Consider the following 25,902-nt stretch of genomic DNA (forward strand, 5'->3'; position numbering starts at 1 on the left):
AAAAGATTATAGGCTGCCCAGCCCCAAATGATACTTGCATAACACAAATTCCACACCTAAGACTCAGGCAACATGGAGGAAGAGGTGCAGAGGAGCCAAAAACCAGGAAAGCTGCTGTGGGATGTGTCTGCTAAAATGACAAGGAAGCAACTCCTATGGTACCTCAATGACATGACCACCCAAGTAAAGATGTGAAGAAGGACAGTAGCAATAGCCATACCAATACATGAGGCAGAAGTCACACAAGGCTCCACCCATACCAACTATAGACAACTGAAAAAGCTGAGAGCAAGAGAAAGAGTTCATTGAAGAGATGAGTCCCTGATTGAGTACCTAGTTCGGCCCTGAAATTATATACATAGCAAGTAACATGAAAGGAATGAGAAAGTTATAGATAGATAGATAGATAGATGATAGATAGATAGATAGATAGATAGATAGATAGATAGATAGATAGATTTAGAGGATGTGTGTGTGTGTGTGTGTGTGTGTGTGTGTGTGTGTGTGTGTGTGTGTGTAACATTAGCAACTAAAGAAAAAGAATCCATGATTTCAAAAGGGAGCAGGAGGGCAGGAGGATACACAAGAGATGATGAAAGGAAGAAAGCAATTGGGGGAGATTATGTAAGTATACTTTAATTGAAAAAAATAAGAAAACAAAAGGCAAACAAAGTGATAGTGCAGAATGTGACTTTAATCACTAAAGCCTTTCAGATTGTGGTATTGAATTAAGAAAAAACTGTAAGACTCACAGCCCTGAGGAAATTTTGTTTTATAATAATGCCTTCCACTTTATCTATTACATACTTTCACTTTGGCAGGGGATCCATAATTGTCACATGTCTGGTTCCTCAAAGCAACACACAGGATAGATTTTGTTATTCTAGACTTTGAGTTGGACTTTTTGATAATGGGAGAAACTGCCTCAGAATATAGAGTTCTAAGTACCTGAGTAAATGTTGTACAGGTATCTGCATCCCCTTGGCTACATTCTTTTCATTTGGTGTAAATCCAAACAGTGCTTTTTCTAGTAGCATCTAGAAAAATGTCAGCTGTTCAACATTATTCAAATGTTACATTATTTTGTATTTTAAAGAAAAGTATAAAGTAGGTCATACATTTACCTTGTTAATTTAATATAAAAAAAAACACCATCTCTTTTGTTATCCTCCTTACACTATGCGGTCATAGTTATGCTGAGATACTTTTGTGATAATTAAATTGATCTTTCCACAGGTGACTTGTATATTGGAGGAGTGGCTAAAGAAACATACAAATCGTTGCCGAAACTGGTCCATGCTAAAGAAGGCTTTCAAGGTTGCCTGGCATCTGTGGACTTGAATGGCAGGCTTCCAGACCTCATATCTGATGCTCTTTTCTGCAATGGGCAAATTGAGAGAGGATGCGAAGGTACTATATCTATTTTTATACTACGCAATACAACCAAAATAAAGGTTTAATTAAAACAACTCCCCTCACCAGCCAGCAAAACTTCTGCTAGTCAGCAGCTTTTTACTTAGGCTTAAACATCTTTATTCATGTTTGGCATATTTTATTAGTAAATCTTATATTTTCTGGATTATTTGCAAGAAAATACTAAAGTCCAATGTAAATAGGGGCTGTAACTACAGACCTTGTCATCTCTTCCTAGCAGAAGATAATTTGGCTAACTAGCATATGAATCAGTTTCATAATGCTATAATTATAATCAGATACCTGTTTAAAAGAAAAAATATTTATTCCAGTAATTATAATGTATTTAACCCATTTTGAAAACTTTATATTCACTGGGATGAAAACTAAGAATATGGCTCAAATATTCAGTCTCAGATCACTATTTTATTTTATTTTATTTTATTTTTTATTGGATTTTAATTTACATTTCATGTTATTCCCTTTCCCAGTTTCCCATCCTTAATCCCCCTATCCAATCCCCCATCCCCCTTTCTTCTATGAGGGTGTCCCCCACCTCTTCCTGCCTTCCCACCCTGACATTCCCCTACACGTGAAGGTCCAGCCTTGGCAGGGTCAAGGGCTTCTTCTCCCACTGGTGCTCAACAAGGCCATCCTCTGTTACATATGCAGCTAGAGCCATGGGTCTGTCCATGTGTACTCTTTAGGTTTAGTCCCTGGGAGCTCTGGTTGGTTGGTATTGTTGTTCTTATGGGGTTGCAAACCCCTTCAGCTTCTCCAGTCCTTTCTCTAAATCCTCCAGCAGGGATGCCATTCTCAGTTCAATGGTTTGCTGCTAGCATTCGTATCTGCATTTGTCAGGCTCTGGCTGAGCCTCTCAGGAGACAGCTATATCAGGCTCCTGTCAGCATGTACTTCTCAGCTTCCTCAATATTGTATAGTTTTGGTGGCTGTATATATATGGGCTGGATCCCCAGGTGGGGCAGACTCTGAATGGCCATTCCTTCAGTCTCTGCTCTGAACTTTGTCTCCATATCTCATCCTATGAATATTTTTGTCCCCCGCTTTAAGAAGGACTGAAGCATCCACACTTCGGTTGTCCTTCTTCTTTAGCTTCATGTGGTCTGTGGATTGTATCTTGGGTAATTTGAGCTTTTGGGCTAATATCCACTTATCAGTGAGTGCATACCATGTGTGTTGTTTTGTGATTGGGTTACCTCACTCAGGATGACATTATCTAGTTCCATCCATTTGCCTATGAATTTCATGAAGTCATTGTTTTTGATAGCTGAGTAATATTCCATTGTGTAGATGTACCACATTTTCTGTATCCATTCCTCTGTTGAAGGGCATCTGGGTTCTTTCCAGCTTCTGGCTATTATAAATAAGGCTGCTATGAACATAGTGGGACATTTGTCCTTGTTATATATTGGAACATCATTTGAGTTTATGCCCAGGAATGGTATAGCTGGGTCCTCAGGTAGTACTATATCCAATATTTTGAGGAATCACCAGACTGATTTCCAGAGTGGTTGTACCAGCTGGCAATTCCACCAGCAATGAGGAGTGTTATTTGCTCTTCACATCCTCATCAGCATCTGTTGTCACCTGAGTATTTTATCTTAACCATTCTGACTTGTGTGAGGTGGAATTTCAGGGTTGTTTTGATTTTTTTATGTATCCGATAGCAAATGATATACTATGTTTTGCCAAAAATATGTTTCTTATATTATCCAGGCCTACTGTAATGTGCTCAATTTCCTTACATTTCTTTCATGCTTTGTATCAGATCAAGATGTATAGGAATTATTTTTTTGATTGCTGCTTTCATTTTAGGTAATTTTACCTTCAACACCTAAAATTTTTGAGCCAATTTTACCTCCATAAGTCTAATTCAATAGCATTATGAAGAATTACATGGTTCTCTGTGTGTTACTATTTCTCCTTTAATGTTCAGTGTAGCTTGATCTATTTTGAAAATTCAGATTTATGAGGAATGCTGTATGAAGGTAAAGGAAGAACCAAATGTGAGCCCTCTTCTTAAGGAGATTGTGAGTCACCTCTTCTTAGCCAAAATAACATCATTATATTTAGCAATTACCTAAGTCTATAGAACTTTTTAATTTGAAATCAATTTTTCCTTCTCCAAAGCATCTATTTCTCTCAAAAGTAACTTAAATTCAAACTGTGGAAATAATAAAAGAGAGTATGAGTATTAATGGAAGTCTTTTTTTCAAAGCCATTTTATTGTCACCATCATATTTCCTTATTAATGAAAAACAAGAAAGACTGTGGTTCTCCTGTTGTTTAGGAAACACAATTACTAAACATATGAAGTGTTCCAATGGGAGAACAAAAGAAAATGAAATATACTTTTGTTACTTAGAAATGATCTAATAAGTGAGACTGGGTCATTTGTTGATTTGTATTTTAAGGGAAAGTTACTTCAGTTTCTGGATATTACTTTTCAAAGGTAAGCCTTCCTATAGATTGTATGGTAAGTGCTTGGCAACCACAAGGCTGGAAGAAGACACAAATATAAAGGACCTCACCCTAACACATTCTGCTAGTGAAGAATGGAAGGAAGGTTAATGGGAGCAGGATTGCTTACCAAATGTTCACAGTAATAACACTTGCTGTTGTTTCCAACCTAATTCAGTAGGCAATTTGTCCAGGATGCTTAATTATAGGTTTCTCTTCAATGGCCTCAAATTAGCTTCTAAATATTTAAACTCATTGTGATAGCTTATGGACTAGTCTGCTCATGTAGAGAAGAAGCTTTAAATATCTTGGTCTTAATTCTCGTTTCTTCTCAGGTTTTTCTTTATTCTAGGAATATCATCACATTCCTGACTTTCTGATATCATCTTTCCCTGATGGTTTCATTCCAAAATTAATTTGACCACTTCTGTTCTAAGAATAAGTTCATATAAACTTGTCATAGGTGAAATTGATGAGATTCACATGGTTTTAGAATTAGCAATTAAATTAGACATAGCCAAAGTATTATCTCTTTCAAAGACAGTTCTCTCATGGAATTTAACTCTTCCTCAGATAAGAGTCATGTAACTTCTGTGTGAATAGAAATCAGACGCCTTCAGGTTTTTTTTCCATTTAAATGGTTTCTTTCACCATCATCATGATCGAAGTCATTATTATTATTATTATTATTATTTATAATTTTTCTGTATTTTTTACAGTACGGATTTTATTCCCCTCCCAGTCCACCCTCTGACTGTTCCACATCCCACACCTCCTTCCCCCGACCGTCTCCACAAGGATGTTTCCACCCCACTCGCCCCACCCACCCCACCAGACTTCTAAATTCGTGGGGCCTCCAGTGTCTTGAGGGTTAGGTGCATCTTTTATGACTAAACCCATACCTGGCAGTCCTCTGCTGTATATGTGTTGGGGGCCTCATATCAGCTGGTATAAGCTGCCTAGTTGGAGATCCAGTGAGAGATCTTGGGGGTCCAGGTTAATTGAGCTTGCTGGTCCTCCTACAAGGTTGCCCTCCTCACCTTCCTCCAGCTTTTCCCTAATTAAACCACAGGGGTCAGTAGCTTCTGTCTATTGGTTGGGTGAAAATATCTGTATCTGACTATTTCAGCTGCTTGTTGGGTCTTTCATAGGGCAGTCATGATAGGTCCCTTTTTGTGAGCACTCCATAGCCTCAGTAATGATGTCAGGTCTTAGAGTTTCTTCCTGATCTGAATCCCACTTTGAGCCTGTCGCAGGACCTTCTTTTACTCAGGCTCTTCTCCATTTCTATCCCTTCGTTTCTTTCAGACAGAAATAGGGGTCAGAGTTTTGACTGTAGGATGACAACCCCATCCCTCACTTGATGCCCTGTCTTTCTGCTGGAGGTAGGCTCTACAAGTTCCCTCTCCCCACTGTAGGGCATTTCATTTAGGGTCCCTTCCTTTGAGTCCTGAGAGTCTAATACCTCCCAGGTCTCTGGTACATTCTGGAAGGTCCTCCCAACCTTCTACCTCCCAAGGTTGCCTGTTTCTATTCTTTCTGCTAGCCTTCAGGGCTTAAGTTCTTTTTCCCCACCCAATACCAGATCATGTTCCCTTCCCCTAACCCTGTTCCCTTTCCCTCCCAGGTTCCTCCCTCCCTCCCGCTTGTGGCTGCTTTCTTCTCCCTCCCAAGTGGGGCTGAGGTATCCTCACTTGGGCCCTTCAGCTTGTTGAACTTTTTGAGTTCTATGGACTGTATCTTGGGTATTCTGTACTTTTTTTTTGGCTAATATCCACTTGTTAGTGAGTACATACCATGCATGTCCTTTTGGAGGTTCCTCAGGAAATTGGAAATACATCTACCTGAAGACCCAGCAACACCACTCTTGGAAATATACCCAAAAAAATTCCCCATCATGCTACAGGGGCATGTGTTACACTATGCTCATAGCAGCCTTATTTGTGATAGCCAGAAGCTGGAAACAACCCAGATGTCTCATGACAGAAGAATGGATACAGAAAATGTGATTCATTTACACAATGGAATACTATTTAGCTATCTAGAATGAGGACATCCTGAGTTTTGCAGGCAAATGGATGGAACTAGAAAGTATCATCCTGAGTGATACCTTCAGTTCTTGATCCCACTTTTTCTGTTCCTAGGGCAGTCAGAAACTAAATAACTACTGATAAAACAACTAACAGAAGACTCCTCTATACCTAATTCTCTTCTAAGGATGAAATAGCCAATGATGATTATTTCAAGAAATTTATATTTCTTTAAATGGATACATACTGTTTTTAGTCTCTAACACCGTGGGATATTAATATATAGATCATTCAAATATGTTTGGAACACAACAAATAGTGAGCAAGTTAGTAATTTATGCTTAAGTTGAAACAATTATATATTCAGTTTTTCTGGGAGATTATTATTTTCGTCATTACTACTTATGACAATATTAGTGTTTTATTTATTATTTGGTGACACTAATTTTTATTACATATTAGTACTTATAGACCATTATATATTTTTTTGGTTCTTTTTTTCAGAGCTGGGGACCGAACCCAGGGCCTTGCGCTTCCTAGGCAAGCGCTCTACCACTGAGCTAAATCCCCAACCCATAGATCATTATATTTATAAAAGTGCACATCAGTTAGGATTACTTCAGTAATTTCCTGTGAACTATGCCTTTACTGAGAAAGTCATAGCATACGTATGTTTGTATGATACATGTTAAATTTCATTTGATAAAAACATGGTTTTATATAAAGACTAATTACAGAAAAATATTTATTTACTGAACTATGGTATCATGTAATATCATTATTGTTTGAAGTCTGTTTTCATGGTTTTTAAGAAAATATATAATTATTATTACCAGAAATAATAAATTATTTTTCATACCTTTTAAATGAATTATGTGCTTGTGTTCCCTTTTATGTTTTTATAAATTCTTTTTCCCAGTGTTTTCTGTAATAATTATTTACATGGAAGTTTATTAAACCTGAAAACAGTTAGGAAGGTGTAGGCAATGACAAGAACACCCTAGGATCTATAAGTCACATATACCCTCCCTCTTAAGAGTGACAATGAGCATGATATCTTGGAATCTTATAAAAAGAATATTCTCTAAAGAGGACTATATTGCAGGCCATTTCTACCATCCTTATGATTTTCTTCACCCACTTCAAATGGCACATGAATTCTGGTGCCTTGTCACCACAACAAAGCAGAGCTAAGGGACATTAATACATCACTGTCTTAAGTCAGAGTTGTAAGTGAAAGTTTTCACAAATAGAGAGGGAAAAGTCCACAAACAAGTCCTTTCTTGGTAAGGCCCATAATCTGCAGTGTGTGCACACATTGACACAGTGTAGGAACTGTTCCCATAAGCAAGTTGCTTAAGGAATCCATCCATAACTATGGATACAGGAGAATAGAGATCACGAGAGCCCTTTAAATTGGTCTTCATCTAGATTAATCATGACATGTATATAGACACATATAGTATAAGCTTCTAAAAATTACACGGCTTTCTCATTTTTTGGCTTCTCTTAAGGTTTATGGCTGTTAATATTAATTTGTTTGCTATACATAGCATTTTTTCTCTTTATAGCAGCATGCTTTTTGGAATCTAAACATTCTGTTTGCCCCATTTCCATATTGCTTACTAACATTAAATATATTTTGCTTTTTTTTTTAATTTTGCTGACAAAGTTGCATTGATGAAAGCTGACTTGCAAGGTAGATAGCCCTGTGTGTATAAAACAAGACTGAAACCCCACCATACGCAGTAGAAACCCTAAAATAACATGTTTTAAATATTTTTTAGTAACTGTTATTTGGGTTCAGAATTAATTTTCTCCTTTTGGACATTGTGCAAGAAGCCCCATTTTCTAGCATAGCTTGCACAAAGGCTTTCAGTCTTGGACATGTTTGTACAGTTACTGCCTTTAGTGCTCTGATTACACCTTTCTGGTCCTTGTTTTTCAATGTTTAGTTATAATTCTTTAGAGACAGAATAGCACTCCTTTTACATGTGTGTTCGACAGGGGCATGCCACTTATGTTGTTATTCATTTCATGTTTCCTGCATGATCTCGTCAAAGCATGTGAATTGATACTTGCCAACATACCTATACAGAGCACCAAGGGATCATGACCTCAGCCCCAGGGTATGCGTGGCAGCGGCTGGATCTCACGGGGCATTTTTCCATAAGTTTTTTTGATTATTTTTGCCAATCTTTATCTCAATTCCATGATCCTACAATCTCCATTTCTCATGGCATCTCTATTCATTGGTAAGAAGTTAAGGAGATCCACTCATTTGTAAAGACCAAATGGTGACAATCATTAATGATAGAATGAGATTACCCACTACCACCATGACCCTACTAGAAACTATCTACTTTCTTTAACTATCTGTTGGCTTAGTTACAGTCATGATGTATTTTTCTTTTATTTGAACCTTAAGAAGGCATTCATGTTAAACTTTTCAGATCCTAGTCCAGATGTGTGAACTTTCAAAACTAGCTTGAACATGTAATTTAAGGTGTTGGCAACTACTATTTGTGATCTATCTCATGTAAAAGAACATTCTGGATTAAAAAACAAGCAAACAGAAAGAAGAGCAAAAGAACCTACGTGTCTTTTGGAATGTTTTACAGGGCCCAGCACAACCTGTCAAGAGGACTCATGTTCAAATCAAGGCGTGTGCTTGCAGCAATGGGATGGCTTTAGCTGTGACTGTAGCATGACTTCCTTCAGTGGCCCGCTCTGCAATGACCGTGAGTAACTGTCCAAGTGTACATAAATATTTGTCATTGTTTCAAAATACTCTTGCTGTCCAAGGTATACAGATAGAACTTCTTAAATCTCCTGTAATTCGACTGTTAAAGATGTGGCCCTCAGTTGTTTTCACACACAAATATGCCCATTTTACTTTAGGTCTGTTTGTTAAGGAATATGGTTCTTAGTAGAGGTGGTTAATTTTCAAGTGTTGTAATTCTCTTTTGTTAGTTGCTTATAGCTATCTCATTGGAAAGAACATTGTTAATTTCCTATATGTGGAATTCTTGGCAAAATTTTGAAACTTCATATTACTTTGTACTATTTCTTAAGTTTATCAAGTTATTTATCAAGTTTGCAAGTTATTAAGTTTAAGTTTATATTTTTAAGTTTATCAGATCGTATCTTGAGGACCCTGGTTTTTGAGTACATTAGAAATTCTGTTTCTTCTACATCTCCTTAAATAAGCCCACTCTTCCCCATTCACTTTAAAAACACTATGCTTAATAATGGTTCTTCAAGACCTCCTTCTTGCCTTTTGTATCTACTTGAATTCTCAACTTTAATCTCATGGTATTTGCATGACAGGAAAGGTGGACCTCACATTCCATCACAGCCCCCTCCAGGGATTTTCATCAGAGTCTGGACAGTTAACGGCAGAATTCGCTGGCCAACAGGAGAATTCTGGTCATTGAACATTCACATAGGTCTTGCTTCATAGGACTTCACCAAAATGATAAAAACATCTTTGATTATATATTTAGGGTATCCACAATGAAGCGTCATGTTTGGCAAGTAGCCTACATGCATGCCTTGGGTTGTAAATGTTATGGCATGGATGCCAAAGTTCTAGCAGAATGGAGGAAGAGATATTATGGTTGAAGATTTGGGCTATAAAGAACGGGCCAAAGATGATTTTCTATTTAAAGGTAGCTTAGAGTTTGGGTATTTTGTTTGTCTGGTTCCTTCCTTCCTTTCTTTTTTTCTTTCTTTCTTTCTTTCTTTCTTTCTTTCTTTTTTTCTTTCTTTCTCTCTTTTTTTTGGTGGGTTTTTTTTCTTTGTGAGAAAATAAGTGAATTATAATGTCAAAGATAGGGTCAAACTGAAATAAATCACAGAACCAAATGGTTGCAAACTGTGAATATAGCACAGTTCATCAGCTGTCTTTGGTTTCTACCTACAATATTGATTATAGAAAGCACAAACCAAACATATACCATACCTCCCTGAGAGACCATTGGAAGTTCATGGTGGCCAAGAGAAGGGGTTATCATATTTCTTCAGTGTATTACCCTGAACAAGTTACCTGGACTCCAGTAAATAATCTTCATTCCATGCTATGTAGATAACCCTGTTTACACATGAAATTAGGAAGGACACATGTTGAGAAGAAATAAGGTTTCAGCAGCGGGGTAAGACAGGACAATGGATTTGAAAGTAACAAAGATTCATTATACGATTATGAAAAATATTGTAAAAAGATAACAATACTTTAATAAAAATCCTATACCCATGTGTATGTGGTCAACAAAAATTCCACTCATGTGGTTAATAGGACATAAAGCTGAAAGGAATATAAGTTGGGGGTTCCTGGGGGTATTAGGATAGAAGGAGTGAGGGGCAGATATAATTAAATACAATGAAAATATTAAATAATAAAAAAGAACTATTTTACAAGATCTTTCATGGTCAAACCACCATGAATGCAGAAATATCTGACCCTTGATTTTATAGGATCATCTTCTTTAGTATATAGTAGCTAGAAGCAGTAAAAATACATTGAAATGATCATTTGCATATGATATACCTTATATCTGCAAATCAAATTACTCCTAAAAACAATCTTTTATGAGTTATAAATAACCTCATACAAAGAGTCAGTGCACAATTACATATACAAAAAGCCAAGACAATTTTAAAGAACTCTCACAAATGCTTGAATAACAGCACGTGTTTATCCATAGCCCAGTGATTGTCTGCCTGCATTTGTTCCTGTTTAGACATGATGTAAACCTTCTTTCAAGGACAACCCGAAGACTGAGAATTTGTTATGATTTTATTATTGCAAAATTTCAATCCTGAATTCAATTTTGACAGATGTATGACTACATGTGTTAGTAGAGAGGGCTTTTTGGTATGAAAATATTTTTCATTTTGCTAAAGAACATTCTTTGCCAAACTCTGCTAAGCCATTTCCCATGTTTTACAAAACAGTTGCCATTTGGTTGTGTCAGAATCTATAGCCCATAAAGCAGTCGAATATGAAGAATGCAATTTTCTGTATGTGTTTGTTAGGCTTTTTGTAAGGAATATCCAAATCTGAACTTAGGTACCAGGCTGTCTTCAAATTAGTTTTTGCAGAAACTATTTAAATGTGGCTCTTGGGTGACAGAAGTGGGGATGGTCATGATAAGGCTGATTGTTATTTTCTTGTGAATGGGTAAATGTCATTCAATAACTATGTCTGCAGATTCGTGCCTCTTGCACGGATCTGCACTGAATTATGTTTGAGATTCTCAGAATACATGAATGTTGATAAAGCCATTACCTCATACTAAGTTAACAGAAAAGCAAAGCATTTTCATGGTTTGAATATTTGTGTTCTCCTGTGATGAGGATTTGTAGATAAACATGACTATTTACAGGTGCATCTTATTTCAAACAGCTCTAATTTATATAAAACAGCCATAGTTATTTTGAAAGCCTTTAAGTAAAAGATAAGAATTAAGCATTTTGACATATTTTTCTGCCTTTTTCCATTATCATGTCTCCCCATCTCAGTTGGGTTCTTTTGTTGTTGTTATTGTTTTGTTCTGTTCCGTTCCTTTGCTTTTTCTTTCTAGAAAACACAAATAATACTGATTTGATTTTAACAAATACCTTTTCCTCCATTGATATTAACTTTACAATTAAGAAACAAACAAGCGAACAAGAAACCTAGAGTCACGGAGGGCATTTCTTATTTGTGTTTTATTCATATCACAGTGATTGAGTCAGGAATTCTGTGACTATAATCCCCCAAAAGGAAAATGGAAATAAATATTTCAATATACACAAAAAACCATACTGTGTGGAGACAAGAACCCCTGCCCCGAGTAAAATTTCTAAGTGTCATATATCTGAGATGGTTTACAGAGTAGATTTGAGTAACTAGGCATTTTTATTTATATTAGCCTGGAGACATAATTACCAGTGGGGTGATGGGAATACTTTATAACTTGCAAGTAAGATCTTGGATAAATCATACTAATTAATTGAATTGAAAAGAATCTCTCAAAAACACAGACATCTTTGTAAAGTGATGCCAGAGGCTATTTTGAAAGTTATGTGGGTTTTTATAAACCCCTTCGTCCTTGGAGAATAGCCATCCTAGCGATGTACTCATTAAGAAAACAATTGTAGGCTGTTGGGGAGGAGGAGACGAGATTATGAATTCTACGCTTCAAGACAGGATCTAATTGCAGGTTCTTGAATCATCATTATTTTGGCTTGTTATAGTAATGTTTTCATTGCTGCTCAATTCCCCTTTCCTCCCTCTTCCAATCCACTTTGTTTCCTACTTTTATTCTTCCTGGTTTAAATGTCACCAGCAGAAGTGGTTTGTTTTACCCCTCTGAATTCCTATAGGAATTTTATTAGCAATTGCTCTCTACTGAACAGTTTATGGTTGATTTATCTCTCTACAATGGAATATATTATTCTTTTGGGAACAACACTAATTTTTATTTTATTTCCTGTAGTTTGGATCATATATTGGAGGTTAGTACAACCACACTGTAGGTAACTTGTGATAACAGGAACTTACTAAGACGAGGGTAACTGAGTATTTGAAGCTTGTGAAGAGATTTCTAGTGTGTCTTCAGTGGCCAACAGTATTCTAGCCTCATTAGTCTGGAGTTGTTAATCCCCCAAGGACGGACTCTAGTTCACACGTAAATATTGCAGAACACTGTCGCTACGGTGTGTTTCTGGCAATTCATTCCACTGTGGCACCTTCCACCTCACATTTGCGGTTTCCTCACCACTGCACATGCGAATCTCTCCGCCGGCTGGATGTTTTCATCTCGCCTGAAATGCATCCCCCTCTATTTCTTTGCTTGAAGAGATGCAGTTTCACATTTGATATCTGTTTAAACTGTTTCACAACGTGGAAATGTACTTGTCCTGGACTGGGCATAACCATTTCCTTGTTTGAGGTATGAAGGAAACAGTGTGATGCACCACCTTACATTAGTTTAAGTAGCAGATGGCTGTAACATCTCCTGTAAACTGTATTTCATGTGTTCACTGTGCTGTAAGTCTGTATTAGGAGACTCCATTCACTATGAAACAGCTATATTCTGCCTACACATGTGTGCATGCATGCTCACTCACCATCATGAAAACAGTGTGTTATCCTTTTCTGCTTTCAGCTAGTGGCACAGATTAGGCTCTGACCATATTAGCTAATTTAATGTCAAGTAGAAGAAGATGAATATGGCTATTATCACAGGGAAAATAGCAAACATAATAACATTGTCACATTTCATTATTGTGGAAGTGTAGAGTGCCAAATTACAGTTGAGCTTCAAGCGTGTCTTTTCCCATACAGGAGTAATACATCACAGTGCTAGGGTGATATGGCTTCAGGACGGTATGAGGTTGACTATTAAAAAATCTATTTTCAAAATTCTAAACTTTGCCAAGGGAAAAATCTTTTGGAGAGGAATCAGTAAATCCTTTGATTTTGAAGTACAATTATTCACCAAAACCAGGCTGAACTACATGTGACTCGGTCTTTTTACCGTGCCATTTAGAAATATCATAAACTTTGTTTCATGTTTCTTTTGGTCGGTTGGAAAGAAAAGCCAATATCTACTGTCGGGGCCTCTCGACAGTACTAATAGAGGTAAATCCTAACACAGAGAGAAATAATTTTGATCTAAGCAGTATGCCTCTCCCACTTAGAACTCTGTGGATAGTAAGCTATGAGATGATTTGCTGTTATTAAGACTGAATAATATTTCTCAATCAGCTATGTCTAGATTCTCATTGTGAATTGTTGAGTCTCATTAACCTTTAGTCATCCATGCATTCCTAAGTTGCCCATAACCTATTTAAAGCAAGTCAGCAGCAGTATGTACTGACAGCACCTTGTATATCTTAAATAACTATGGGAAACAGGGTCAATCTTGTCTCAAATTTAAATATAATGCATTATAATACTGTTCATGTCAAGTTTAAAAAACTGCTGTATATATAAGAAAGGTATATATAAGAAAAAATAAGAACACAGGAAAATCCTAAAGTCATAGGTTAAATATTCTTGCCCTGGGTTTAGTTCTTTGTACACACAGAAGCTGTGTTTTGTATATATAAATCAGTATGGCCTCAGAAGTCCCACTTTCTATGTTTTCTTTACCTTTGTGCTTTCCTATTATTCTTCCCTATCTTTCTGACTTGATTGATACTTCTTGCTCTTGCATTAGGACTGTTTCTTGAAGATTTTATGCAAGTATGGGGTGACTCCACATTTGTATTTCTGTTGTAATGCTATCAAATCTCATCAGATCTAGGCCCACCAAGGTTGTACCAAGTCTGCCAGTCATATGCTTAACTGTCCTTAAGAAATAATAATGGTTCTAATTTCAAAGGTAGCATTTGTAAGAGATTCATAACCACAGTCCAGATGTAAATTGCAAGTTAGAATACATTGTTGCATATCTTTTGTGCTGTGTTTCAAAAAAAGTAGGTTTGGGTTTATTTTAAATTTTAAAATGGATTTTATTTCCTATACAATTAAAAATGGAATGCTCCTATGAACAGATGATGAACAATGATGTGTTTTACAGAATCATATATCCAACTAAATGAATATAACTAATTGATAAATTATGTGCAGAAACTATATTATTTAAATACTTCTGCTTTATGGAGTCAAATCGTTAATATTTTAAAGGAGTGTACAATAGAATATAACTACCTTAGGTTTTAGGAGGTCTTATTTAAGGAATGTTCCTTGTGTTTGGAATTAAGTCCTGGTTAAGGCCAAAGATTTTTCCAGTTCTTTTTTTTTCTTTTATTGGATATTTTCTTTATTTACATTTCTAATGTTATTCCCTTTCCTGGTTTCCCTTCCTGTCCTGAAATTCCTATCCCCCTGCTTCTATGAGGGTGCTTCCCCATATACCCACTCACTCCCTCCCTCCTCCCTCTCCACCCTGGCATTACCCTACACTGAGTCATCAAACCTTCACAGTACCAAGGGTCTCTCCCCACATTGATGCAGAGCAAGGCCATCCTCTGCTACATATGCAGCTAGGGCCATGGCTTCCTCCATGTGTTCTCTTTGGTTGGCGACTTAGTTCCTGGGAGCTCTGAGGGGTCTGGTTGATTGATATTGCTGTTCTTCCTATGGTGTCAGAAACCCTTTCAGCTCCTTCAGTTCTATCTCTAACTCCTCCATTGGGGACCCCATTCTCAGTCCAATAGTTGACTGTGAGCATCCTCCGCTGTATTTGTCAGGCTCTGGCAGCTCAGGTGACAGCTGTATCAGGCTCCTGTCAGCATGCGTGTGTGAGTATTCAATAGTGTGTGGGTTTGGTGGCTGGATATGAGATGAATCCCCAGGTGGGGCAGTTTCAGGATGGCCTTTCCTTCAGTCTCTGCTCCACATTTTGTCTCTGTGTTTCCTCCTGTGAGCATTTCTAAGAAAGACTGAAGCATCCACACTTTGGTCATCCTTTTTGAGTTTCATGTGATCTGTAAATTGTATCTCTCTAATTTCTTTATGAAGGCACTCAGAGCTATGAATTTTCCTCTTAGCACTGCTTACCTTGTGTCCCATGAGTTTGGGTATGCTGAGCCTTCATTTTCATTAAATTCTAAAGTCTTTAATTTCTTCCTGGACCAGGTTGTCATTGAGTAGAGCATTATTCAGCTTCCATGTGTATGTGGCTTTCTGTTGTTTTTGTTGTTATTGAAGACCAGCCTAGTCCATGGTGATGTGATAGGATGCATGGGATTATTTCAATCTTCTTGTATCTGTTGAGGCCTGTTGTGTGACTGATTATATGGTTAATTTTGGAGAAGGTACCATGAGGTTTTGAGAATTTCCTTTTGTTTTAGAGTGAAATGTTCTGTAGATATCGGTTAAATCCATTTGGTCCATAACTTCTGCTAGTTTCACTGTATCATTGTTTATTTTGTTTCCATGATCTGTCCATTGATGAGAGTGGGGTGTTGAAGTCTCCCACTATTATGGTGTGTGGTGCAATGTATGCTTTGAGGTTTAGTAAAGTTTCTTTAATGAATATGGATGCCCTTGCATTTGGAGCATAGATGTTCAGAATTGAGAGTTCATCTTGGTAGATTTTTCATTTGATGAAAATGAAGCGCCCTTCCTTTTGATTGAAAGTCAATTTTATTTGATATTAGAATGGCTACTCCAGATTGTGTCTTGGGATCATTTGCTTGGAAAATTGTTTTTTCCAGCCTTTTACTCTGAGGTAGTGTCTGTCTTTGTCACTTAGGTGTGTTTTCTGAATGTAGCAAAATGATGGGTCCTGTTTATGGATCCAGTCTGTTAGTCTATGTCTTTTTATTGGGGAATCGAGTCCATTGATATTAAGAGATAGTAGGGAATAATGATTGTTGCTCCATGTTCTTTTTGTTTTTAGAGGTGAAATTATGTTTGTCTGACTCTCTTGTTTGTTTCCTTGCAAGGAGATTACATTCCTGCTTTTGTTACTGTGTAGTTTCCATCCTTGTATTGGAGTTTTCCATCTGTTATCCTTTGTAGCGCTGGAATTGGGGAAAGATATTGTGTACGTTTGGTTTTGTTATGGAATACCTTTGTTTCTCCATCTATATTAATCAAGAGTTTTGCTGGATATAGTAGCCAGGGCTGGTATTTATGTTTTCCATGGGTCTGTAGGACATCTGCCCAGGACCTTCTAGCTTTCATAGTCTTGGTTGAGAAGTCTGGTGTAATGCTAATAAGTCTGCCTTCATATGTTACTTGACCTTTTTCCCTTACTGCTTTTAATATTCTTTCTTTGTTTTGTGTATTTGGTGTTTTGACTATTATGTGACAAGAGGAATTTCCTTTCTGGGTCAATCTATTTGCAGTTATGTAGACTTCTTGTATATTCCTGGGCATCTCTTTAGGTTAGGGAAGTTTTCTTCTATAATTCTGTTGAAGATATTTATTGGCCCTTTAAGTTATGAATTTTCGCTCTCTTCTCTATCTATTATCCTTAGGTTTGGTTTTCTCATTGAGTCCTGGATTTCCTGTATGTTTTGGGTTAGGAGCTTTTTGCTTTTTGCATTTTCTTTGATTATTGTGTCAATGCTTTCTATGGCATCTTCTGCCCCTGAGATTCTCTATTCAATTTCTTGTATTCTGTTGGTGATGCTTACATCTACGACTCTTGATCTCTTTCCTAGTTTCTCTATCTCCAGGGTTGCCTCTCTTCACTTTTTTTCTTTATTGTTTCTATTTCCACTTTTATATCCTGGATGGTTCTGTTCTATTCCTTCACTTGTTTCTTTGTATTTTCCTGTAACTCTTTAAGGGATTTTTCTTGTCCTTCCTCTCTAAGGGCTTCTACTTGTTTACTTGTGTTGTCCTATATTTCTTTAAGGAAGTTATTTATGTCCTTCTTAAAGTCCTCTATCATCAGCATGAGATGTGATTTTAAATCCAAATCTTGCTATTCTGGTGTATTGGAATATCCACTATGTTGTGGTGGAAGAACTGTGTTCTGATGATGCCAAGTGGTCTTGATTTCTGTTGCTTAGGTTCTTGTGCTTGCTTCTTGATATCTGGTTATCTCTGATGTTTGCTGGTCTTGCTGTCTCTAATTGGAGCTTGTACCTCCTGTGGGCCTGTGAGCCTGTGATCTTAGGACTGAGATCACTTCTGGGAGACAAGCTTTCTCCAGGCATGCTTTGGGTCCAGAGGGCTGTGGGACAGCCTTAGCTCTGAGCACAGATGGAGACTGGAAGCAAGGCTGAGGTTGTTTACATTCTATGTTGTCATGAGTATGCCCTTGTATTGCATAACAGCTACAAAAAGTTGTGTAGCTCATGTCAATGTCTTTTCATGTTATAACCCAATTAAGATAAATTGCCATGTTTGCTTGCTTGTGTTTTATGAACATTATGCATTGAATAATCAAATTTTCTTATTTTCATTTATTTTACAGTAAGAATATATAGGAGTACATAGTTAAATAACTTCTTTGGCATGCAATACCTAGTTAAAGAACATATTCAACCCATTCTCATCCATTCTATAGGTATCTATGCAATGTCAACACTTTATAAATTTTATAATATCCAAATTTTTAAGGAAGTTAATATCAAAGGGGATGACACCATGAATATTCCAAGGCTTATCTGACTTCTTGTTCTTAGATTTTAATTCTAAGCTCTAAACTGCATGAAATGTGCTCATAGACTCAATTGTTAAATTACCACTTGTTAACACAGTTAAAAACACATACCGACCTGTCAAAGGCAGGTTGTCATTCACTTACAACTCTAGCATGTAATGATACTGATTATGGAAGAAAGATGGGCATTTTCTGTGTTTTTTATGTGTGTTTGTGACAGACCTTCAGAAATAATAATCGAAAATTTAATCAACAAATCAGGCAAAATATTTCCAAAATGTATATTGTTTAAATCAGTTTTTTTCAGTGTAATGGGCATAATAAATGTTGAACACATGAACAAATAAATTTATATAAATTAATTTAAAACAAAGAATCCCTGCACCCCACCCCATTCCCTAGTAGACTGATTGGAAATGGCAACATTTCTGCAATCCGCTAATGTGTAATTGGCATGAGGGGAAGATGTTCAAGCATAGGAAAGATAAACAGAGTATAGAAAGAGATAAAACAATGAGGCTTTCTGTATTCCTAAACGATACAGACTGTTACTATACAGTTGAGGGAGAAGATGCTAAATAATGTCAGAGTCTACAGTATAATCTTTGAAGATCGTTAGAAGACGTACAAGAAAAGCACGAGAAAGTGCACAAAGCTCACAGCATGGAAACTTAGTATAAGATTAATGGTGAAGGCCAACGCCTTTCAGTTTTGTAAGGATGAGCACAGAGGCTCAATGGGAATGTGTACCGTCCAGAAAAAGGTCACCTATCTGGCAATTCTTTTTCCTTTCTCCCAAAGTGCATTTGATGTTCTTAATGAGATTTACTGTAGCAATTCAAATGTGTAGACTCCTTTAGTAGGGATGAATTACAGTCTCCTCTATGGATCTGTGTTGTAGCGTTTCTTTACCTCAGTGGTAGCATATTCAACAGCAGCATAAAATACATACCCAAATAATGTGCTATTCCTAGGACTTATGGAATGTTTGATTTAATAACTCTAATGATCTAAATTCACAACCCCCAGAAAAAGGTCTGTGGAATATACGACTTAATCTTCCCAGAATTTGATGAGAAAGAAACGAACAAAGACGTTTCCTTACTTGAAATGGTTTTAAATGGAACAAGTTTCATAAAAGGATCCAGCCAATATAGAAAGAGGTTTTTAAAAAATGGGTCGTGAACAAGGAGGCTGCATTTGCAGGAGACAGTGGAAACTGTGTTCGAGTAGGTGTGAATGCATCTTATAAATACATAACATATGACCCTTTAAAGAGAAAACCAGATGGGATGGATAAGCAGTGGAAAATAAAAAATGCATTTTGCTTGGTTTCTTCACTTGAGTGGTTATCTATGTATTTTGATATTTGGACTTTTTTCTGTCAGTAGTTTTAGATCTCTGTGTCTCAGGACACTGTTGATACTGTACACTTGGTTGGCTAAAGCAGGTTGTTTAATTTCTGAAATTTCTCTAAGTGTAATGGCTTAAGTCCCTGGCATATCTTTTTGCCAATTCTTCATAGTTGTTTGAATTCCTAACTTGGTGGAGTCTGGGACCAAGGATTCAAGCTTATGTAGTCAGTGTAATAAAATTTGAACAAAATGGTGTTTCTGAAGCTGTAGGGTTCATCTTTGATGCCTTTCATCACGGACCTGCTCTCCTAGGCTCTATTCTGCGGAAGCACTCCATTTCTCTAAATTATAAACAGAAAATTGTTAGAGAAATACCATCTCCTCTCAGCCATAAGAGACATAAGAGACAGGAGCAGTTAACTGGATTTAGTGTCAGACATAATCTGTTTTATTGACAGTGACAATAATTCTGGAAATCAAAACCTTGGAAGCATCATCTACATTGTTAAAGTACTAAAGGTAAAACCTAAAGCTTCTGAAACTAATCTCATGAAATTCACCCTGATCTGTGGGATGCAGTAGAAAAGGCTACTGTGGGAGTTGTGACTGTAGATTCCGAAATTCACCACCTATGAGCAAACTTGCAGAGATCACAACCCCTGTGGTTGAATCCCTGCAGACTCTAGTCATGTAAAGCCAAGGAAAGTTATTCCTCAGTGCCAGCGCTCACTCTTGGTCTCACAGTCACCATGAAAACCCTCTCTTCTGTATTTAACATGATCTGGCTGTGCCTCTCAGGAGACATATCAGGCTCCTGGGGGCTTATGGATGGGAAACCGGGAAAAGGAATAACATTTGAAATGTAAACAAAAAATATCCAATTAAAAAAAAAGAAAAGAAAACCCTCTCCTCATTTGCTTTCATATTTCTTTTAGCAAAGTTGACAAGAGTTTTCATTGATATTCACTTTCTCAGCTACATTTCATATTTTCTTTCTTTCTTTTCTTTATTGGATATTGTATTTATTTAAATTTCAAAATTTATGCCCTTTTCTGGTTTCCTTCCACAAACCCCCTATCCCCTCTGCCCCTGCTTCTATGAGGGTGTTTCCTCCATCCACCCACCCACCCCCAAGCTTTCACAGGACTAAGAGCCTCTTCTCCCATTGATGCCCAACAAGGTTATCCTCTGCTACATATGCATATGGAACCATAGGTCCATCTCTGTGTACTCTCTGGTTGGTGGTTTAGTCCCTGGGAGTCATCTGGGGTTTAGTCCCAGATGCTGGAGCATCTGGTTGGTTGATATTATTGTCCTTTCCCTAACTACTCCACTGGCGACCCCATGCCCAGTCTGATGGTTGGCTGCGAGCATTTGCATCTGTATTCGTCAGGCTCTGGTAGAAGCATCTGTATTTATCAGGCTCTGGTGGAACCTCTCAGGAGGCAACCATGTCAAGCTCCTGTCAGCAAGCACTTCTTGGTATCTGCAACACTGACTGGGTTTGGTGTCCGTATATGGGATGGAGCCCTAGATGGGGCAGTCTCTGGATGGCCTTTCCTTCAGTCTCTGATCCACACTGTCCCTGTATTTCCTTTAGACAGGGGCAATTCTGGGTTAAAAATTTGGAGATGAGTAAGTGGCCCTGTTCCCAAACCTGGGTCTTTGCTTAACGTCTGGATATGGTCTCTACAGGTTCTCCTTCCCCTTTCTTGGGCATTTCAACTAACCTCATCCACGTTGGGTTGTGAGAGCCTCTTGCTTTCCTGGTCTGGGACTTTCTGGTAGCTACCCCCACTTCCCCATCCCCCATTACTACACACCTCTGTTCAAATTTCTGACCCTCTGTATATCATCCCTGTCTCCTCTCATACCTGATCCTGCCCCACCCCATTTTCCTCTCCTCTTCCTCTCTTCCCCCAAAGTCCCTTCCACCCTCTACCTTCTGTGAGTATTTTGTTCCCCTTCTAAGAAGGACTGAAGCATCCACACTTTGATGTTCCTTCTTCTTGAGCTTCATGGTCTGTGAGTTGTATCATGGGTATTCTGAGCTTTCAGCCTAATATCTGCTTATCAGTGAGTGTCTACCATGCATGCTGTATTATGACTGGGTTACCTCACTCAGGATGATATTTTCTAGTTCCATTCATTTGCCTGAGAATTTCATGAAGTCATGTTTATTTCTGTAGGTGCTTCTTGGCCATTCACTATTCCTCAGCTCTCTTTCCATGCAGGATTTGGGTATAGCACTATGATGCAGGGTTATATCCCATTCTTTTCTTTCAGCACAGGAGTCCTTAACAATTTCCTTCAATTAGGTTCTCTTCTGCATGTGCCATATTTTGTTCCTTATACACTCTGAAATAGGATACATAAACATGCTTTAGTGTGATCACCAACTGGATTGTGTCCCTTCATCTCTGCCACGTTGCTTGCTTCTCCTGATGGGCTTCTTTCTCTACATCCATTCTACCTCGGCACATGCAGTGTGTGCAAATTGTCTCCGATAAAGTTCAGCTAAGGGTTTATTTGCTTTGATGGCAAACACTGCCTACAGGTGTCGATACCTGTGTCACATCTCAGCTTATATTTTGGCAGTATTTCATATGGTGTTTGGTACATATTAGATGCTTGCTAATAATAGAATATCAATGTTTCAAAGCCTCTCTCAGTTAAGTGACTGTGTGTGACTGTGTGTGTGTGTGTGTGTATGCATGTGTACTTTTGTGCATGATTCTTTGTGGGTATGTGTGTGTGTGTATGTGTGAATGTGTATATGTGTGACCATGTGTGTGTGTGTGTGTGTGTGTGTAAGCATATACTCATAGAGGTGATAGGTGATAGATTGTTCAGTGGCCATCAGTTTGTACTTCAGTTTCTCTGGCGGCCTGCTTTTTATCATATTAACTTTGAGAAATGCTAGGACTGGCTGTCATTTCAAGAAAACTATTCCCATTCACTTGGCTTTTCCTCATTAATTAGGTAATACCTACAGGAATAATCTCAGCATTATGAATTTCTATACTGTCTATTTGATCTTTATTGTTCGAGACAAGATCTGATAGCAATGTAATATTTTTCTAGAAATAATATAATCCCTCTGGAGAAAAATGGGATTTGTCTTAGAACAGTATATCATTTGTATGTCATGCTCTAGTCTATATGTGTCCTTTGGGGGTGTACCGAACATGTTTGCTGTACAACAGTTATAGAAGAACAATATGCATACTTAGTGTTGAATAGGTAGAATTTTGAAAAATCTTGTTATTTTTCCTCTCCATTAACTATGCTGAAAATAGTATTTTATAAGAACTTGTATCACTATCATGAGCTCAGTCTGTCCATTTGCTTCATTATCATAGAAAAATCTTTAGGAAGTCATCTTAACAGGATGGCTGACTTCTGTCTTTATCTCCACACACTCAATAACTTGTTCGTCAAAACTGTGACAATGGCATCAGAAACAGAATATTCTGGGGCATTAGAGGGACTGAGAAAAAAAACCAAGATAATTATAAATAAATTGCGATAAAATGGTTTGTATACCTACATTAAAAGAAGGTAATTAAATGTTAAGATTCCAGTGGTGGTCCTCAATCTGTGGTTCTAATGCAGTCAACCTCAATAGAACCTTTCAATGTTGTCAGGCCTCAGTCTCGTCATCCTGACCCACCACAGGACACAAGGCAGGCATCTATGTAGTAAGAGATGTAGATCACTGTGCACACCCTCAAAGTGAAGGCAAGCAGATTAGATCCCTAAAGCAACTCCCTCAGATATGTGCTTCCATATAACAAGAGGCATTACTTGCTAAACAACTCTAAGGAATTGTAAGTTAAACATTTTTACGAAGGCGTAAAGGCAATCTTGCCTGCTTTATACATAATAACTTGAATTTATATATATATATATAACAAATATGCTTATATGTTTTTATAATATATGAAACAATTATATATATACTGTTTTGAGACAACTCCTATTTTTCATAGGCATTATCATATTTCTGGAAAAATATTACACAATATTCAAACAATAAAGATCAAATACAGTAAAGAATGTTATAATGGTTAGATTATTCCTGCAGATATCACCTAATTAGTGTGGATAAAGTCAAATAATGAAAAATAAAAAATAACTTTCTTGAAATGAGAGAAAAAATTATATAATATAATATATAAAGTTTCATTTTTTTTCAGCCTCCTGAACGGAGGAAAATCTTGAGAGTATTTCAAAGCTCACACTCACAGTATATATGCTGCAAAACATCCTTCTCAAGTAGTTTCCACCACTCTGTGAGGAAAATGACCAAATCCAAACACATGTCCCTTGGTTCTTACCTTCTTTGTTCTTTGAAATGATGTTCCAAGTTATTTCGATAAGTTAGGTAGGCAATTTTTTTTATTTTTATATTTATATTTTTCTTTAATTAGTTATTTTTTATTTACATTTCCAATGTTATTTCCTTTCCCGGTTTTCCAGACATAAATCCCCTTTCCCATCCCCCTCCTCTTCTAAATTTTAATCACAAAGAAACATTGGTCAACTGAAACACTTTGAAACCTGCTGTTCATAGAGGTAATATCCCTCACAAACTACCCTTGTTTGCTACCTAAACCATTTCCCATCTTTATATAACCTTGCCTCCTACTAAATAAATGTGACCCCAATGTAATGGAATGTTGTCTTCTGGTATGTATGCTATGGCACGGTATGTACGGTACGGTATGGTATGGTATGGTATGGTATGGTATGGTAACATAACGTAACGGTATATTAGCAATCTGGTAGCATCTTATCTGCACTTTATATTTTAAAATATTATGCCCTCTATATGTTGAGATTATCTGGGACCCCAGCATGAGATACTGAGACTGTCTTCTGGGCTTTCCTGGCCTCTGTTTCTGAATTTCTTTTGAGAGGGGAAATGTAGTTTTGTGCAGAGCTCTAGGGTCTGGATTCAGCATCTCTGCTTTCCTTTTGTGCTTTCTGTCTCCACAGCTTTCATACTTATTTTTCCCATGTTTGAGGTCTTTTAGGTTCACATAACAGCTCAGTCACATGGCAGTAATCTGGAACTGTATTTTAGCTAAAGATCTTGCCTAGTCCTTTATAAAGGGTGGAAGTAGAAAATAAAATTTGATAATGGAATGTTTTCCTCTGTTCAGACCAGAAATTTAAATTAATCTTGAGACAAAGAGAAAAGGCATGTGCTTTTTGTTTCCTGTTGTAAAGATATCTATAGCTTCTTTTACATAAGCATTTGCATCAAATTTGTTTGAAATTGAAACTTTTGCCAGTGTATGAAGTATGTCTGTGTACTTGTTCAGCTATATTAAAAATGTAATTACTATCAGCACCTATACAACATTTTGATTTTTAAACCAAATAATATAACTAGGGATATAAAATTATTTGTAAGACCAAGAACAGTATTGCTAACTGGATCCCTACTATGCGAATCCTTACTGTTTATTTTTTCTAATTTTTACATTAATGACAACAATAACCTTCTGAAAATATTGATATCTAAGGTAAAGAAGTGTTTCCATGTTCTCATGCTCATAGGAGTTAGAACTGCACAGATTAGAGCATGGAATTTTTCATTGTGTCTATTCTCAAGACTATTTGCTATAGATTTTATCAAAATGGAAATTAGCAAAATAAGACTGAATCAGGGTGAGCCTGGCCTAATGCTTTATTTTAAGTCACTCAGCCCTAGCTCTGTACCCTGAATATGTCTGCAAAGATATGAACTGGCACATGATGAAACTTTACAAAGCCCACAGCCTCACCAAAGTGTTGCACAGCATTAGTGGATGAGCAGAAGTTTTCAGTGCCATCCAGTGCAGAAGAATGTGAAGCATTCTCCATGCTCTAAACCATTCATTCGCTCCTTGTTTAGGAGAGCACAAACTTGGGATGATGTTAAAAACAAACCATGAAATCATTAGAATGGAATTTTTCCCAGATGTCAGGTTTTACCTTTTCCATGTTTCGAAGGAAGTTTTCTAGTGTATATTTTTGGTCCTTAGTGAGAAAAAGATTACCTTTGTCAGTGAACCTGATTTATCTAGTTATCTGCTTGGCCTGGATGCTCTATACTCCCAAATTCAAGCTTACTGTGCTAGGAAGTGCTATGATTTAATGCAGGGATTTCTGTCTTTCCAGCTGATACTCACATTGGATGTGACTTTGAAAGTTCTGCCTCTGGCCTAAGACACTGTTGGAGGAAAATGAGGAACAGCATGGGAACAGTATTTTATCTCCAAGACTGAGTCATGGGAATGTAGACAAGGGCTTGTCTACACCGGGAGCACTCCTGCATGCTAACTTGTCCAAATCTGAAAATGTTATTGATTAAACAGTCAGTATCTCAAAAGCCAAGTGAGGAATTCTAAATGAATTGTGCCCAGAATGGGTTTGAATTTTATTTAGGAAAATTCTCCTTAGTCTAAGGCTAGAAGGAATTTTGTAGGTTTTGGCTCAAAATGTTCAAAAACT

General features: G+C 37.2%; 1 protein-coding gene across 45 annotated transcripts in view; it reads left to right on the forward strand.

Annotated features, from left to right (window-relative positions):
- Positions 1 to 25,902, forward strand: part of Nrxn1 (neurexin 1) — a 1,143,874-nt gene that overhangs the window by 605,253 nt on the left and 512,719 nt on the right. For 28 of the 45 annotated variants that reach the window (NM_021767.4, NM_001434104.1, NM_001434105.1 and 25 more), the window contains 2 exon segments: positions 1,237 to 1,410; positions 8,546 to 8,665. In NM_021767.4, coding sequence (NP_068535.3) covers positions 1,237 to 1,410; positions 8,546 to 8,665 — 294 coding nt within the window. 45 annotated transcript variants of the gene reach the window in all.

The sequence above is a fragment of the Rattus norvegicus genome, chromosome 6 (genome assembly GCF_021556685.1).
Source record: "Rattus norvegicus strain SHRSP/BbbUtx chromosome 6, alternate assembly SHRSP_T2T, whole genome shotgun sequence".
In the NCBI taxonomy this organism is placed as follows: Eukaryota; Metazoa; Chordata; class Mammalia; order Rodentia; family Muridae; genus Rattus; species Rattus norvegicus.